Source organism: Nicotiana tabacum, chromosome 1, assembly GCF_000715075.1.
Source record: "Nicotiana tabacum cultivar K326 chromosome 1, ASM71507v2, whole genome shotgun sequence".
NCBI lineage: Eukaryota > Viridiplantae > Streptophyta > Magnoliopsida > Solanales > Solanaceae > Nicotiana > Nicotiana tabacum.
This window is the reverse complement of record NC_134080.1, coordinates 77,859,891-77,878,420: the sequence shown is the minus strand read 5'-3', so window position 1 is coordinate 77,878,420 and position 18,530 is coordinate 77,859,891. Positions and strand designations below refer to the sequence as shown.

At 41.0% G+C, this 18,530-nt stretch overlaps 1 protein-coding gene across 1 annotated transcript in view; it reads left to right on the top strand.

Moving 5' to 3' along the window:
- The window catches only part of LOC107775071 (uncharacterized), a 55,234-nt gene that overhangs the window by 15,499 nt on the left and 21,205 nt on the right, over window positions 1-18,530 (top strand). The window contains exons 7-9 of the mRNA XM_075220033.1: window positions 3,060-3,153; window positions 3,289-3,386; window positions 12,503-12,509. Coding sequence (XP_075076134.1) covers window positions 3,060-3,153; window positions 3,289-3,386; window positions 12,503-12,509 — 199 coding nt within the window. The remainder of the gene's footprint in view (window positions 1-3,059; window positions 3,154-3,288; window positions 3,387-12,502; window positions 12,510-18,530) is intronic.

Sequence of the window (18,530 nt, the reverse complement as noted above, 5' to 3'; positions counted from 1 at the left end):
TTGATCATGTGGTCAGTCTTGCCACATTTGTAATAGCCTTTGTTGGTCTGTTTTTCAGGGACCCTTGGTTTGTTGTAGGTTGCACCTCTTGAAGAACCCTTTCCTCTCATTATATACTTCTTGAAATCCCTCGTGATCATAGCCATTTCATCCTCCTCTAGATCTTCACCTTCAGCGATTCTGAGAGCCAGGATTCTTTCCTTCTTGGGTGCATCCATCTTCATGGTTTTCCTTCTAAGTTTATAGGCAGTGAGATTTCCAATTAACTCGTCCAACTTGAGTGTGGCAATATTCTTTGATTCCTGAATAGCGGTGATTTTGCTTTCTCAAGTAACTGGCAAAACCCTTGTCAAAATTTTCTCAACCTTGTCTTCTTCAAGGATAATCCTTCCAAGAGACTTAATTTCATTTCTTAGTGTTGTGAACCTTGTATACATATCTTGGATGGTTTCTCCTTCCTTCATGGTGAAATTCTCATATTGAGAATACAACAGTATTCCTCTTAATCTCTTCACATAAGGAGTTCCTTCGTGAGCCACTTGCAAAGTGTCCCAAATTTCTTTAGCAGTAGTACAGCTTTGAATTCTGATGTACTCATCTGGACCAAGTCCACACACAAGCCATTTCTTGGCCTTAGCATTCTTTTCCCACTTTTTCAAGTCCTCAGCATTGCAGTCAGCTCTAGTCTTTGGCACATTCACTCCTTTAGCATTCTTCTTCATGGTAGCCAAGGGACCATCAGTAACAATGTCCCATAGTTCATAATCCTCTCTAATGATATGATCTCTCATCTTGTTTTTTAACCAAGAGTAGTACTGGCCATTGAAGAGTGGAGGCCTAGCAGTGGATTGTCCTTCCTAGTTTTCAGGTGGTGCACTCATCTTGATCTGTTCCTAAGGTGTTAGCCTTCTTCAAGGATAACCTGCTGATACTAATTGATGTTTTACACTTCAATACCACACAAGATGGGGGGGTGATTTGTGTGGTGTCCAATTTTTCTCTTAACCTGATTACAGAAGGACTTGGTTCTTCTATGTGTTCCAACTACTACTGTTGTGGAATAATAAATACAAAAATTAAAGAACACAAAGATTTTACTTGGAAAATACCTGACTCAAAAGGTGAAAAATCACGACCTACTTTCCAGTAGAATTTTCCCAAACTCTCCACTAAAATCACTGAGCCAAAAACTGCATTTACAAAAACTCTTTTGTAAACCTAGGACTAAATATAATCCTGTTGTAGCACACAGCCTCAACTGTTGCGACAACTTCAAGTTAACTCTAACTTGAAAACTCTGAGTACCTAATACAATTGCTTCTAGATAAAGCTGAAAGGTACAATATAAAAATACTTACTACAATTAAACTAGAATAAAAGACAGATACTTGGAACTGGTTCTTCTATCTAGTTCATGTAGCTTCAGGCTTGCACGCTTAAATCACACACAAATTGCTTGCAAAATTGTCTTGCTATTTTACTTTTAATTCACGTTTAACTTCTGATTATGTGTGTTACCTGTAAAAGAGAACAACACTGATATTTATAGAGTTAGTAAATAGAGATTGACTAGAATTTTGATGCTACTCTTCCTTGGTGGAAGAGTTCTAGTTGATCTCAACCTCTAACTCCATCCTTCTCTTAAACCGTGTTCTCATTGAGTAAGGAGTCCTTCTCCTTATCCATTATTCAACCTTTTCGATCATGATCAGGAGATATTACTTCTTTCAAGTTAAGTTTATCTCTTTCACGTGCATCTCACATGCTTAAGTCTATCCATATCTGTGTTCCACTAGGATGGAGCTGGTTCATGTCTGAGTTCCTTTGTCAGTCTTCAAAACTAACATTTACTTGGGCCAACACTTTCTGACAACATTATAAATATTCATAACTATTTTAGTAGCAGATTCTGTAAGAGAAAGAAGAAATAATCATTGAATCTGCTAAAACAAGAAGCAACATCGGGTAACTAATCATCTCTAGATTAGGCAGAAAAAAAAGTGAGATCTGCCATATAGTTCGGACTATTCTGGATTTGATGATTTGTAAGATATAAAAGGTTTATCAATTATTTGATTACTATTATCACCAATTTTAGTGTTGAGATGCCTGTGCCCATGAGAAATTGCGGAGCCACCCTTAATAATAATAGAACCCTGTGCAAAGTTTCCTCCAGTGATATGAGCTACGAAGATCTCAAAATGATCTTCCAGCTCAGAGAGTTGCATACCAATGGAGAACTGAATCGACATTTCCCTTGTTTCGACCGAAGAATCAAAAACATACATTACTGTGGATATTCTAACCAAAAATTAGTCAGAGATCACAATCATTTATTTCTCAGTGTGACAGAGATTTGAGTGAACCCCATTTGACCACTATTAGAAATCCCCTTAGATTCATCATTGCTTTCCTTGATCATTGTTACAGAGAATTGAGTGAGACCCAGTTGACCACAATTTAGAGATTCCTTCAATTCATTCTTGCTTTCAAGTCCCAAGATTGAATGATGTTTGCTTCAGTTGATATATAATCAACGCTTTGCATTAGAGGCCTCTTGCCTTAGACTAATATTGAGATGAAATGCTCGTTAATTTGTAGTGATTAGAGCAGAAAACCAGCATACTCTTATGGGTTTGGACGTTAATCTTTCCAAATATCTATAGAAATCTTTGTAGGTCCATCCAAGAATATGTCATGATCCATCTTGCATGCCTTGTTAGAGTCTGCAGTTTTCCATCTTCACTTCTCTCCCCACCATGTCCCCCAAGGTTATGCTAGAAGGACAATCATATATAATCAACCTTTTCTTGAATTACTAAACTACCATTGTGGGAGAAGACTATCGAAAGACTTGACGCACTCTATTGGTTAGTAAAAGTTTTAGTCTAAAGAGTTATGCGGAGAAGACTGAGTTTATAGTCTAAAACATCATATTGTGATGCTTCTTGTCAATTTTGTTTATAAGTTGAATATCGTACATTTTGGTAAACTCTTGCAAGCTTCTCGAATGTTATATTTCATGGAACTATCTGATGTTTAATAGTGTATCTCACCAGGTCTGGGACAGGATTGCCCCAGGTTTTTCCTCTCAATTTGATTCACCATACACAGTTCCAATTATTGCACCACGCCCGTTCTTGATTTTAAACGGTACAATAATCTATATATCTTAAATAACAAAAAAAGAATTTTGTCACATTTATTACCCATCAATTATATTGTCAAAATACATGTGCTTCTCTCTTCTTACTGTCTAAGATAAATCTACATCTCCAAAACTTATAGGGGAAGATGATCCTCGGAGCCCACTAGGTGGCCTAAAAATTCCAGAATCAAGAGCTCACAAAGCGTATGAAGAGGCTAATTGTCCTCGGGATTTCAAGGTAAAAACTGATCTTCCATATCTTGCTTATCTTCTGTAATTTTTTTCTTACTTTGTTGTCATTAAGTAAAGGAAAGAACGAACATATTATGATATTGCTGCAATTCAGTACTCGAATCTAATCTATAATTAACTTGTTTAATTTTCTTTTTTCAAAAAAAAATTCCATTAAACAAGGGGGTCGGGGAAGGGTAAGGGAAAAGAGAATAATTTGAAACTATTGTGTACTCGTGTTGATATCATCTTAAATTATAAGTTGTTCTAGTTGACCAGTTTCAATTAGTTTGAGCACCTTTTAATTGTGTCACGACCCAGATTTCCCGCCCTCGGAAGTCATGATGGCGCCTACTAAAGTGATCTAGGCAAGCTGACTGCTTGATAAATTTACCTTTTCCCCATTTTAATATTTTAACAATTATGAGCAATAATTTAAAGATAGCGGAATTTATGACAAGTGGAAGAAAAACAATAAAACTACTGAGTATATCCACTACAAGTGTTTAAATAGGACTACCCAGAACTAGAGTCACAGCTTCACAGACAGTCTAAGAATACTACAAACAAGGTCTGAATGAAATACAAAAGTCTGTCTCTGAATAAATAAAAACAGCAAGAGAAAAGATAGGAGGAGAGACCAAGGCCCGCGGACGCCTGTAGGACTACCTCGGGTCTTCTGTGTGGACTGAAGACAGCACCCTCATTGCGGTCTAAATGCTCCGGTATCAGTATCTGCACACAGTGTAGAGTGTAGTATCAGCACAACTGACCTCATGTGCTGGTAAGTGCCTAGCTTAACCTCGGCGAAGTAGTGACGAGGCTAAGACCAGACTACCAAATAAACCTGTGCAATTAAATCATATACAACGGTAATAGAAGTAGATAATTAAAACTAAAGTTGGGCGGGGGAAACATGCTTCGAGGAGTAACAGGTAACAACAGAACGATGGTAGAGAAATATAAGGAATGCCATAAATCAATTACCAACAAAGATAAGGAAATAGAAGAACAGGTACACATGTAATACCGGTGCAGATGTGCAACCCGATCCCATTTCATATGATATCATTGCAGGCGTGCAACCTGCTCCCATTTCATATACTATCATTGTAGGCGTGCAACCCACTCCTATTTCATATATTACTGTTGCAGGTGTGCAACCCGCTCCTATTTCATATATTACCGTTGTAGGAGTGCAACCCACTCCCATTTCATATATTACCGTTGCAGGCGTGCAACCCGCTCCCATTTCATTTGTCAACACCAATCATAAAAAACTCCCGGCAAGGGAACAATAGCAATATAACAACATCCCGGCAAGGGAACAATAATATCAAAACAAATATCCCGGCAAGGGAACAATAATATGACAATAACATCCCGGCAAAGGAATAATAATGATGATAACATCCCAGCAAGGGAACAATAATGATAATCCTCATATGAAGCGCAATAAACCACAACGGAGTCATAACAAGTACAGTACAAGACTCACGGGCATGCTTAACACCGACGTATAGATACTCGTCACCATGCCTATACGTCGTACTCAACAATCAACACGTAGCAAATAAGACATGAATCCTAATCCCTCAAGCTAAGGTTAGACCAAACACTTACCTCGAACTTTCACGGCCAACTCAAGCCTCAAACACCGCTTTTTCTTTTGAATTTGGCTCTAAATCAATTGTATCTTGACATAATCGACTTAATAACATCAATAAATGCTAAACAATCCAATTCCAATGCTTAATTATAGATTTCCTATCATCCTTCCCAAAAAGTCAAAAATCGACCCCGGGCTCGCATGGTCAAAACATGAGGTTCGGACCAAAACCCGATCACCCATTCACCCACGAGCCCGAATATGTAATTAGTTCCAAAATCCAACCCCAAAACGAGGTCTAGATCCCAGTTATACAAAAAGCCCTAACTCTACCCAAATAACTAATTTTCTACCCTTAAGAACATGATTTAGACCTAGATATCTAATGGGTGTTAATGGAAATTGAATAAAATGAGTCTAAGATTACATACCTATGGATTTGTGGTGAAGTTCTCTTTCAAAAATCGCCCAATTTGCAGTTTAGAAGAAGAAGTTATGAAATTTTTGTTAAATCTCGTATGTTCTGTTACTGTTTAAAAATCACTGAGCAGGCCTTCATCGCGTTCGCGATGCGTCAGGCCCAATTAACCATCGCGTTCGTGATACAAGGCTCGCATTCGCGAAGCTTCAGCCCCCGGAGCCTTCGCGTTCGCGTAGAGTAAAATCCTCTCCCCCTGCCCAGGCCCAAAAGCCTTCGCGTTCGCGATAGCAAGCACGCGTTCGCGAAGGGAAACACCCCCAAATCTTCGCGTTCGCGTCCTGTGTCTCGCATTTGCGTAGAAGGAAGTTTCCTTCAGCCTGACTTACACTTCGCGTTTGCGAGAGTCCTTCTGCGAACGCAAAGAACAACACACCAGAAACTGAAAACCTGCAATTTTTTTCCAAGTTTAAAAGTTTCTGAAACCTATCTGAAACTCACCCGAGCCCTCGGGGCTCCAAACCAAACATGCATACTAACTCAAAAACATCATATGAACTTATCTGTGCGATCAAATCGCCAAAATAACCTCTTAAACAATGAATTTAGCATAGAAATCTAAGAAAAATCTCAAAACTTTCAAAGTATCAATTTTCACAACTACGGGTCCGAATCACCTCAAACGACTTCCGTTTCTTACCAAATTTCACATACTCATCTTAAACCACATATAAGACATGTAACGGGCTCCAGAACCAAAATACGGGCCCGCTATCATCAAGTTTTAAACACATTTCATTTCCAAAAACTCATAAATATTCCAGAAAATAATTTTCTTTAAAAATTTATTTCTCGGGCTTGGGACCTCGAAATTCGATTCCGGGCATATGCCCAACTCCCATATTTTTCCACGGACCCTCCGGGACCATCAAATCACGGATCCGGATCCGTTTACCCAAAATGTTGATCAAAGTCAACTTAAATTCATTTTAAGGTCAAAATTCATCATTTTTCACAGATTTTCACATATTGGCTTTCCGGCTATGCGCCCAGACTGCGCATGCAAATTGAGGTGATGTAGAAAGAGATTTTTAAGGCCTTGGAACACAGAATTTATTTTTAAACAAGTGATGACCTTTTGGGTCATCACATTCTCCACCTCTAAAAAACCGTTCGCCCTCGAATGGACAGAAGAAGGAAGTATATGAGTCGGGGAAAAGATGGGGATAACGGCTCCGCATATCGGACTCGGACTCCCAGGTCGATGCCTCAGCAGGATAACCTCTCCACTGAATATGAACAGAAGGAAAACTCTTCGATCTCAACTAACAAACCTGCCGGTCTAGAATAGTTACCGGCTCCTCCTCGTAAGACAAGTCCTTGTCCAACTAGACAGTGCTGAAATCTAACACGTGGGATGGATCACCGTGATACTTCCGAGCATGGACATATGAAACACTGGATGCACGGCTGATAAGCTCGATGGCAACGCAATTCTGTAAGCCACCTCTCCCACTCGATCAAGAATCTCAAACGGGTCAATGAACCTAGGGCTAAGCTTGCCCTTCTTCCCAAATCTCATCACGCCCTTCATAGGCGACACTCGAAGCAATACCCATTCACCGACCATGAATGCCAGATCACGAACCTTACGGTCGGCATAACTCTTTTGCATGGACTGAGCTGTACGGAGCCTATCCTGAATAATCCTGACCTTGTCCCAGGCATCCTGTACTAGATCCGTACCCAACAACCGAGCCTCTCCCGGCTCAAACCATCCAATCGGCGACCGACACCTCCTACCATACAAAGACTCATAAGGAGCCATCTGGATACTCGACTGGTAGCTGTTATTGTAAGAAAACTCCACTAAAGGCAAAAACTGATCCCACAAGCCTCCAAAGTCAATGACACAAGCTCGGAGCATATCCTCCAAAATCTGAATGGTCCGCTCGGACTGCCCATCCGTCTGAGGATAAAATGATGTGCTCAACTCAACCCGTGTCCCCAACTCTCGCTGAACTGCTCCCTAGAAATGTGAGGTAAAATGCGTACCTTGGTCCGAAATGATAGACACAGGCACACCATAAAGACGAACAATCTCTCGGATATAGATCTCAGCTAACCTCTCGGAAGAATAGGAGATTGCCATAGGAATGAAATGTGCTGACTTGGTCAGCTTATCAATAATAACCCATACTGCATCGAACTTCCTTTGAGTCTGTGGGACTCCAACAATGAAGTCCATAGTGACACGCTCCCACTTCCACTCAGGAATCTCAATCTTCTGGAACAGACCACCAGTCATCTGATGCTCGTACTTAACCTGCTGTCAATTCAAACATCGAGCCACATATGCAACGATATCCTTCTTCATTCTCCTCCACCAATAATGCTGTCGAAAATCTTGATACATCTTAGTGGCGCCCGAATGAATAGAGTACCGGGAACTATGGGCCTCCTCTAAAATCAACTCTCGAAGTCCATCCACATTGGTCATACAAACTCGACCCTGCAATCTCAGAACTCCATTATCTCCTAAGGTAACCTGCTTGGAACCTCCATGTTCCACCGTGTCTTTAAGGACACATAAATGGGGATCATCATACTGCCGGTCTCGAATACGCTCCAATAAAGAAGAACGAGTGACTGTGCAAGCTAACATGCGGCTGGGCTCTGAAACATCCAACCTCACGAACTGATTGGCCAAAGCCTGAACATCCAAAGCAAGCGGTCTTTCACCGACCGGAATATAAGCAAGACTACCCATACTGGCTGACTTCCTACTCAAAGCATCGGCCACCACATTGGCCTTTCCCGGATGATATAAGATGGAGATATCATAGTCCTTTAACAGCTCCAACCACCTTCTCTGCCTCAAATTTAGGTCCTTCTGCTTGAACAAATATTGTAGACTCTTGTGATCCGTGAACACCTCACATGCCACGCCATACAGATAATGCCTCCAAATATTTAACGCGTGAACAATGGCTGCTAACTCCAAATCATGGACCAGATAGTTCTTCTCATGAATCTTCAACTGACGCGAAGCATAAGCAATGACCTTGCCATCCCGCATCAACATTGCACCAAGTCCAATAGATGCATCATAATAAACTGTATATGGCCCTAAAATTGTGGGCAAAACCAACACCGGTGTCGTACTCAAAGCTGTCTTGAGCTTCTGAAAGCTTTCCTCACACTCATCCAACCACCTGAACTAGGCACCGTTCTAGGTCAACTTGGTCATCGGGGCTGCAATAGACGAAAACCCCTCCACAAACCGACGATAATAGCCTACCAACCCCAAGAAACTCCAAATCTCTGTAGTTGATGCTGGTCTAGGCCGGTTCTTGACTGCCTCAATCTTCTTCAGATAGACCTGAATACCCTCTGCTGATACAACATGACCCAAGAATGCAACTGAACTTAACCAGAACTCACACTTCGAAAACTTGGCATACAACTGACTATCTCTCAGAGTCTGAAGAACCACTCTAAGATGCTGCTCGTGCTCCTCCCAGCTGCGGGAATAGATCAAAATATCATCAATGAAGACTATCACGAACGAATCCAAGTAAGGCCTGAACACTCGGTTCATCAAATCCATAAAAGCTGCTGGGGCATATATCAATCCAAATGACATCACCAAGAATTCATAATGCCCGTACCGAGTGCGAAAAGCTATCTTAGGGACATCGGATGCCCTAATCCTCAACTAATGGTAGCCAGATCTCAAGTCAATCTTCGAGAATACCTGGGCACCCTGAAGCTGATCAAACAAATTATCAATCCTCGGCAACGGATACTTATTCATGATTGTGACCTTGTTCAACTGTCGGTAATCAATACATATTCTCATCGATCTGTCCTTCTTCTTAACAAACAACTCCGGCACACCCTAAGGCGAAACACTAGGTCTAATGAAACCTTTTTCAAGTAAGTCTTGCAACTGCTCCTTCAACTCTTTCAACTCAGGCGGGGCTATACGATACGGCGAAATAGAAATAGGCTGAGTGCCCCAAGCCAAATCCATGCAGAAGTTAATATCCCTGACGGGTGGCATACCTGGCAGGTTTGAAGAAAATACCTCAGAGAACTCACGAACAATAGGTACAGAATCAATAGAAGGAACCTCAGCACTAGAATCGCGAACATATGCCAAATAGGTCAAATAGCCCTTCTCGACCATAGGCCGAGCCTTCACATAAGAGATGACATTGCGGTAGAATGACCAGGAGTCCCTCTCCACTCTAAACGAGGTAAACCCGACAAGGTTAAGGTCACAATCTTGGCATGACAGTCCAAGATAGCGTGGTAAGGTGATAACCAGTCCATCCCCTGTATGACATCAAAATCAACCATGTCCAGCAGTAATAAGTCTACTCGGGTCTCAAGACCCCCAATCACAACTACACAAGAGAGATAAACACGATCTACTATAATAGAATCACCCACCGGTGTAGACACATAAGTAGGAGCACTCAAGGAATCAAGATTGTGAGCACGTGATTTTTGTTTCGCGCGACAATTGCTCCAAAAGAAATAAAAATAATAACAAATGGTCCTGCTATACAATTTTTGGATTTTTACATGGCACTTTGTTAATTATTTATGATTTTTGCCCATTTTATTTTATTAAAACAAAATACAAAAATGTATGTGTCATGCGTAATTTGAACCGTAATCCGGTCGTTAAATAGAAAATCATAAATAGGCATCTTTGTCCGTGATTTTTGTTTTGTTTGATTTTACCTGTTTTAAATATTTTAATATATGTGTGCAAATAATTGTATTAAGTGTTTATTTAATTTTTAATTTTGATTTACTTAAGTTTTGTTTTAAAATAAAAAAAAATAATAAAAGAGAGTGCAAAATTGGGTTTGGAAATTAGTTCGGGCTGATTTTTCATTTTTAATTCAGGGCCCAAACGAACAACCCAACCCAAATTACCCGGTCCAGTCCAGTTCAGCCCCTAGCCATCCAAACGACACCGTTTAATCCAGTATGATCTGAGCCGTTGATCTTTGAAAGATCAACGGCCAAGATCTCTCACCCCGAACCCACTAACAGACCCGACCCGTCTCACCCGGACCGACCTCAACCTTTTACCCTTGAAACGACACCGTTCCCTGTTAGTCGAAGGATCCTGGCCCTTCATCATGTCTCATCCAACGGCCAGGATCCACCTATCCACTAACTATATAAACCTACAACCATACCCTGCCCCCTATCCAATACCCCAGCCTTCGTCTTCACCAGACCCTTCCCCTTCAAACCCTAGCCGCCCCCATCTCCCTTCACCAGAAACCCGGCGGCATGAACGCCGGTGACCTTCACCTTAACACCTAGGACCACCTTGACACCCTGAACATGGATCCACCAACCGTTCAGCTCGAATCCCATCCCACCTTCTCGAATCTTCATTTGAAGATTCGAGTCAAAACTCGATCTACACCGATCTGCCCTAAATTCATACCAGACACTCCCCAGACCCCCCTCGTGACCAAACCATGCTTGGTTTGGTCCGAATCTGACCAGGGAAGCATGAATCCCGGATCTAATTTTTGGAACCTTAGGGTTCCTCGTCACTGGTCCGTATCTTGTTCAAGCCGAGGAGATTAAGGTCTAATGGACACTGGTCCGTAATCTGAGAAACACTTCGATTAAAGTCCGTTCAGCCTTAAGAAAGGTCTGTTCGAATCCAAGTTAAGGTTTTTTGATTTTTCGGGATTTAAGGTGAGTTTTGTTTTGTTTTCTTTATTCTATTAGTCCATGTTTGTTTAAAAGGCTGTTTATGTTGTTGTGAAATTTGTGTTTCGAATTTTATCAACTGTGTCATGTCCGCTTTGCCTAAACCTCGGTGTCTTGAGTCCTTCTTCTATTTGTTCTGATAATGTGTATGTATGTGTGTGTTGTGCAATTAGCTGATTTTCAATTTTGAACTGACTAACTGATTCCTCGAGTACATTTTTGCTTAGTCAGTACAATTCGAATCATGTGTCCTATACTGATTAAATGTCTGATTTTGGTTTTGATTGTATGTGTTATAACTAGTATAGTCGAGTCGACATATGCCGTCAATTAGTTTCAGTTGTCCGAACAATAACAAATCGACTTACTTCTGCTAAGCATTTGTTTGAATCAATTAGGAACTGAGTTTGTTTACTTATAGTTGTTAATTTGAATCAGAAATGCCAAAGGAATGTTTTGTTTAGTTACAGTTCTGAATTGGAGGGCATGTGCACTTGTGCACAACATGTGCATTTGTGCACCACAGGTGCATTTGTGCACAGCCTGGTTCCTGCATAAAGGGCTTTTTGATTTAAAAATAGTTTGACAGCATATGCTGTCAGATATATTCTGCTGCCCATTACCCTGCTTTAGTTTAAGAAGTATTAAACCTCATTTAAAAGAGTAAGCCTGCCAGGGAATGTGATGGGGGGGTTAATACTTAAATAGCTAAGTGGAAACTGAAAAGAGATAGCACATTGGAGGGGTGTGCTTTTGGTCTAACAGGCTGTTAAAGGGCTGATGTTAAGGCTTATAAAAGGGAAGGACTTCCATCAGTTTTAAAAAAAAAAAGGGAAAAGAACCAGAGATTAGGGAGAGCAAAAGAGATACACATATATACATAGAAAAGATAAGAGAGAGAGACACATACATATTAACACACACAGACAGGCATTGATAAGGAGAGAGTGAATTGAGAGGGAACATTTTGAGAGTGAAGTTCTGAAAAACAGAAAATTGGAAAATAACTTTGTTCGATAACACAGACAGACAAAACTAGAAATTGCATCCTTCTCTGCTGTCTTGATTTCGCTGGTTTTGACCTGTTTGTTCAATACTGATTTCTTTTAAAGCCAATTGAGTTTGTTGGTTGTCTGTTGGTTTACTCTGGAACTTGGTCTAGTTGGGTTCTTGATTCTACTTGCTTCGCTTGTTGCTGCTGCTGCTATTCTGCTTTCTGCTGCTGCTGACCCTTCTGCTTCTGCTTCTTCTTTGCATTTCAGTATTCAGGTACACATTTTGAGTCCCATGTTGGTGTTAATTGTAACAGTTCGAAGCATGAAATAAAAGGAGTTTGAAGAAGTTTAAATGTCTGTTTGTAATGCTCATAGTATATTGACTTCTTTTGTATAAATTGATTAGTGCGTAATTCAGTAGCGAAAGATTAGTTAGTCAATACTTAACCAGGTTTTAGCCTCTTGCATCGTAGTTTTATAGTTGTTTGTTAGTACGAGATGTAATGGTATAATACATAGAATGCATGGATAACTGACATAAAATTTTCAACCGGATTCCTGTTTAACTATAATGACATGCATAGGATAGAATATTTCCACCTTACACAATGATGTTCTGTGTTACTTTAGTTCTTTTATCAGGACCCGCTAGGCAGTATATAGGAGCACGTTCGAATCCCCATTAGTAACAATGCCTAGTGTTCAATTCCCTTAATCTAGCTTAAATAAGTCTAGTTAAGTTCAATTCAAGAAATGTTTGGATACTAGTATAGCATTTGGTCAATCTCGTATGTTTCACAAGGTATGACGCCTCTTCACTTTGTAAATAATTAATCAAAAATTGGTAAGAATCCTGTTTGGGCCAAAGCATATAATTAAATTAGCATGTACCCTTTTCTTCTAATCTTAGAGACAAATGCATTAGAAATGTAGCCACTTTAAGATATCCCTTCTAAAAAAAATAGAGACGAGCCTCGCCAAATAAAACGCAAAATTGCGGGGCCCTCAATAAATAACCATAATAAATTCTTAAAATTCGGAATAGGCCGTTTAGTGAATTTCATGGCCTTCTACAAAAATAATAACGCGCTAGACTCTTTAGGCGCGGCTTAATAATTTAACCTTCTCAAACACGGGTGCACATTGATGTGACCCAAATCCAAATCTCAATGGAGTCAAAATGTGTCGACGACCACGGGTGCATTGATTGTGACGTGGTTCGAGATGCATTTTCATGACGTTGCAATTCTATAAAAATAAATGATAATAATAAAAGCGGTTTAAACTTAATAAAAGCACGAAAGTCATAACATGTATTTAAATCAGATATTTAGCCATTATAACAATTTAAGCGACCGTGCTAGAACCACGGGATTCGAGGGTGCCTAACACCTTCCCTCGGGTCAACAGAATTCCTTACTTAGAATTTCTGGTTCGCAGACTTCATTTGGAAAAGTCAAAAATTTCCTCGATTTGGGATTCAAGATAAACCGGTGACTTGGGACACCAAAAGCCAAACCTTTCCCAAGTGGCGACTCTGAATTAAATAAATAATCCCATTTCGAATATTGTCACTTAAATTGGAAAAACTCCCCCCGCGCATTTTTTAACCCTTCGTGGCCGGGCGCGCAAAAAGGAGGTGTGACAGCTCTGGCGACTCTGCTGGGGATGTGAACCCAGAACCACTGGTTCAGGGTTCAAGAATTCGAGCTTAAAATAGTTGTTATATTTGGCTTTATTATCTGATCTTTATTACATGTTTTTGCATAACGTGCTAAATGTTGTCTTTTACCGCTTTGATATTATCTGAACTGTATATAAACTGTGCCGAAACCCTTCTCTTCTTACCTCCGGGGAGAAGCTCGCTGGTCGAGACTCCCTATTCTGTTAGTGTCGATACCTGAAATAAGAAAGAGATCGGACAAGTTACAAAGCCGGACGATCTCGCGGGTCCCCGGTACGTAGCCCCCTCCTCGACTCGAGTTGTCCGCTCGGGTACACAGTCTAGAACAAATGCCCAGGTTATAAACCTAGTATAACGAAACTTTATGCCGGATCCCTAGTAGGAACGTTTATTTGCATCATGTTGCATTTGACTTAGGGGGCTCAACACAGGGGTTGGGTCCGTCTAGGACAGGCAACCTGAAATGAAAAGACCATCTTGCTGCATTCCTATCTGTTTCGCGCATTTATTTGCTTCAGTTCCGCATGCTGACCGGTTTCTAAAAAAAAAAAGAAAAATAGCAGCCTAGGGAGATAATTACTTATTTTGGAAAAATAAAACCAATATCCAAGTAGTTTCAAAACTTTGTCGAAATTTTTCTAAAAAAAGAGAATAAAAACAAAATTTGTCTTCTAGTTTGAGTTATTAAAAAAATAATGTAAATATTTTTCTTTTTTTTTATCACTTTCAAAATCAAAAAAAAAAGAAAAAAAAAAGAAGGTATTTATTTAAAAGTAAAAAAAATGGAAAATTCATAATTCAAAAAAAAATGTTGTTTCTTTCGTAGTACCTCCTTTATAAATTCAGACTAGCAGTCCAAATATTTCCTTAAAAAAAAATTTAGTCTTTATCTCTTTTCAAAAGAAAATAAAAAAAATTCTTGCTTTCTGGGTTTAATTGATTTTCTCTATTCATGATGTCCCGAACTACGCCGGTTTGATTCTCACCGGATGTGAGATACGTAGGCAACCCTCGTTGGGTTCAACCCCATTTTGCTAAAATAGCCAAAATCAATAAAAAAAAAAGAAGATGTGTTAATTTTTAAAAGAGTCATAAATAAGTCAGGTGACGCTGTTTTGTCATAAATAGCCGAATGTTCCGAAAAAGGGACGCCGGAAGGCTGACTTTGCATAAACAGCCACCTTCGGGTCTTGCTTAGCATTTTTGTCCAGTTGACCCACACAACCTTAAAATCTTCGTCCCCAAAGTGTTTAAAGGCCGTGTTCAAAACTTGATCCCCTTTGTAAAATATTTTTGAGTCAATTCATTTTTGTTAAAATCACCTTAATAAATGTGCAGGATGAGCACGATGCAAAATGAACATTTTTCAATAATGACCAAAATCCCTGTCAAGTTACGGCTATGGTGGAATGATCTAGGTGTTGAAGGACAAAATGAGGTCAAGAAATATCTGAAAGGTCTCGTGGGTTTGTTGGAAATCCAGCCTCGGGGAGATATCATAAGAGCTTTGATTACCTACTGGGACCCGGCGCACAATGTTTTCCATTTCTCTGATTTTGAACTCACCCCGACTTTGGAAGAAATGGCTGGGTACATCGGGAATGCTGAACTTCCGTTGAGGCAAAAATACTTGGTCGCCCCAAGAGTCGTCACGGTACATCGGTTCCTAGATTCATTGAAGATACCCAGAACAGTCCACAACCCGGATCTGGCAGCCGGATTTTGTACTCCATGCTTCATAAATGATAGGTACGGTCATGAGGGGGGATTCAATAATCCAATCCACAAACTGTGCAGCAAAGGTGTTCGTCAAAAGTGGGACAAGCACAGACGGATAGCGTTCATAATGATGTTCCTGGGCCTTCTGGTATTTCCAAGGAAAGACGGAAACATTGATTTGAAGATATCCGGGGTCGTCAGCACTTTACTCACGCAAAGTGATAGTACTCTCGCGCCTATGGTGGTATCTGACATCTTTCGAGCTCTTACAGCTTGTAAAGCTGGGGGAAATTTCTTCGAAGGTTGTAACTTGCTCCTACAGATATGGATGACCGAGCACCTCTGCCATCATTCCGAGATTTTGAGCCATGGTTCCCCGGAAAAGACTTGCATAGAAGAATCTTACACGAGAACCAAAGAGATCAGTTTGCCCAAAGGAGTCCTGGCATGGACCTCGTTCTTTCAAGCTCTTACTGCTAGCCAAATACAATGGACGCTAGGATGGTTGCCTGTTGATGAGATCCTATATATGTCGGCAGCTAAAACTTATTTCTTACTGATGGGGCTTAAGAGCATTCAACCTTACGCACCCTGCCGAGTTTTGAGACAGTTCGGAAGATGCCAAACGGTACCTCATGAGGAAGATCTTAGCACTCAAGCAGTTGAGATAAGTCCTAACGGACAATTCCCAGAAGCGAAGATTCGCCAAATCTGGAGTGAGTGTCAATATTTGAAATCAGATACTTGCGTGCGGGATCGAACCAAAGGAGAGACGGCGCCAGGTTACCTTCCATGGTATAGAAGGGAATTTGAGCATGAAAGGCCGGCTAAGAGACCCCACATCCGAAATTTCACCGAATCATCGCAAAGGCAGTGGGATTGGTTAGCAAAGGAAAAAGGCTATTGTGCCGAAATCAGCAGGTTAAAGCAACAAGTGGAAGGCTTGAAATATGAGCACAACGTGCAAGTTGCTACCAATCTGGGAGAGCGGAACAGGTTAATTCAGGAAAACGAAATGCTCAGAGCCCAGATCAAACAGATAAAGGTGGATGCGGATAAACAGCCAAGGCGTCGATCAGACGAGCAAATGATAAAAAGGTTAAAAAGTGAAATCAGGGAATGGCAAGATGGTTTGGAGAAATCTGAAAACGTCATAGAAGAGCTTAGGGCACAGTGGGATACAAGAATAGAGAAGCATCGCCGACATTTGAACCAATCGAAACGCGACCACGAGAAAACTGTTGCCAAAATGAAGAAAGAGATGGCTATACTTGAGATCAAAGCAGCTGATCAGGCCAAGAATTTCCAAATTGAGAGCAGATACTGGTATGACTCATTAGCCCAGATGAAGTTAGAAGTACGGCGACTGAAGAATCAGCATATGCAGGATGCTCAGGTATTCAAGATATGTAGCGATCAGATAAAACGCCTACTCGTAGAGAAGAAGCAAACCAGGGATAGGATCAAGGCCATTGCCCATGCCATCACCAGACGATGTCTACGATGTGAGAACATGACCAGCGTTACCTTCCTCTCGGCGGTGATGGGTTATGTCAAGAGGACTATGCATGAGCTGGAACAACTTGAGAGGGATCTCGCGCCTAGGACCGCGGCAAGGCCGAATGATGCCCCGCGGACACCAATTTTCAAAACCATAATGCACTCATAAGTCAAGTCTGTATCTTAGTATCTTCTACCTATTTTTCCCATTAGGGTGATTTTTAGTCTGTTTTGAGTCTAAGTTTGCTCTTCCTTTTGCAAAATGTAGTTTGTAATATACCATTTCAACAATAAAGAGGTTGTTTCTTTTATGCTCATTTGTGTTTTTCGAACTACGTAATGATCTAATTCACGTAGGCATCGTGATACGTAGGCAATCCTCATCGGATCCGGTCGCATTTCTTTTACTGCAAAATAAAAAAAAATAATAAAAGAAAACAAAAAAAAAGGATAAGAGGAAAAATGCCGGAATGACGCATGCTCTCGTAGCAAACATATAGTAATCCACTTAACTGTATAGGTTCATCATGCCCAACGTGAGATTAACTATCTGTTATTTGCTGCAAATTAATCGTGCGTTGTCGTTGAGTATCCAGGGTTTTTGAAAAGATGGTTGGTTTGGTGAAAGTCTGGCCTCGCACTCATACTTCACGAGGTCAAGGAGAAGTGTTCAACTACCTGTTGTTAGGACCAGAAGCAGTACTCACACTTACTTCACCAGGTCAAAAGGAAGTGTGGAAATGTCTTCAGAAATTCCATTGCAAACAATCCCTGTTTCCGAGGAGAGCTCGATCTCAGCCGTCCTCACACCTGAATCCGCAACTGCGGAGGAAAATAGAATCCTACGGCTCCGCATGTTGGAAATGCTGGACGACTAGAATAATGGGAAAGAGCCGCCGAGTGTCGTCCCCGGATTCCCTGAATTATTCTCCAGGTCAAGTGGGACTTCTAATGTCCCCATAAATTATCCTGCTACCCCATTCGGGTACCCAACTACCTCAGCCTTCTCTACTGGATCGCCTTCTGAGCCTCATCCCCGAATGTCAGCCACCGATGCAAGCATGAACATCTTTGCTGCATCACCTTGCCCGATTACGGCACAGCCTGCCACGTACAAACCAAACTTTGACTCATCCTCTTTTACATTCCAAGCACCATCGTTCTCAATGGAACCAACTAGGTTCGCTGCCAGCACTAATCCTCTACCGCCTCAGTGCGAGCTTGCACCCGGGCAGGATCAGAATCCCAGAATTGCAGAACAAAATGAGATTGCCAAGAGAATGAGAAGCCTCGAACAGAGTTTGAAGAATATGCAAGGATTGAGCGGGCAGAAGAGCGTCTCTTACGCCGACCTATGCATGTTCCTTCACGTGCACCTGCCAGCGGGTTTCAAGACCCCAAAGTTCGAGAAATACGATGGGCACGGTGACCCCATTGCACATCTTAAGAAATACTGCAACCAATTGCGGGGA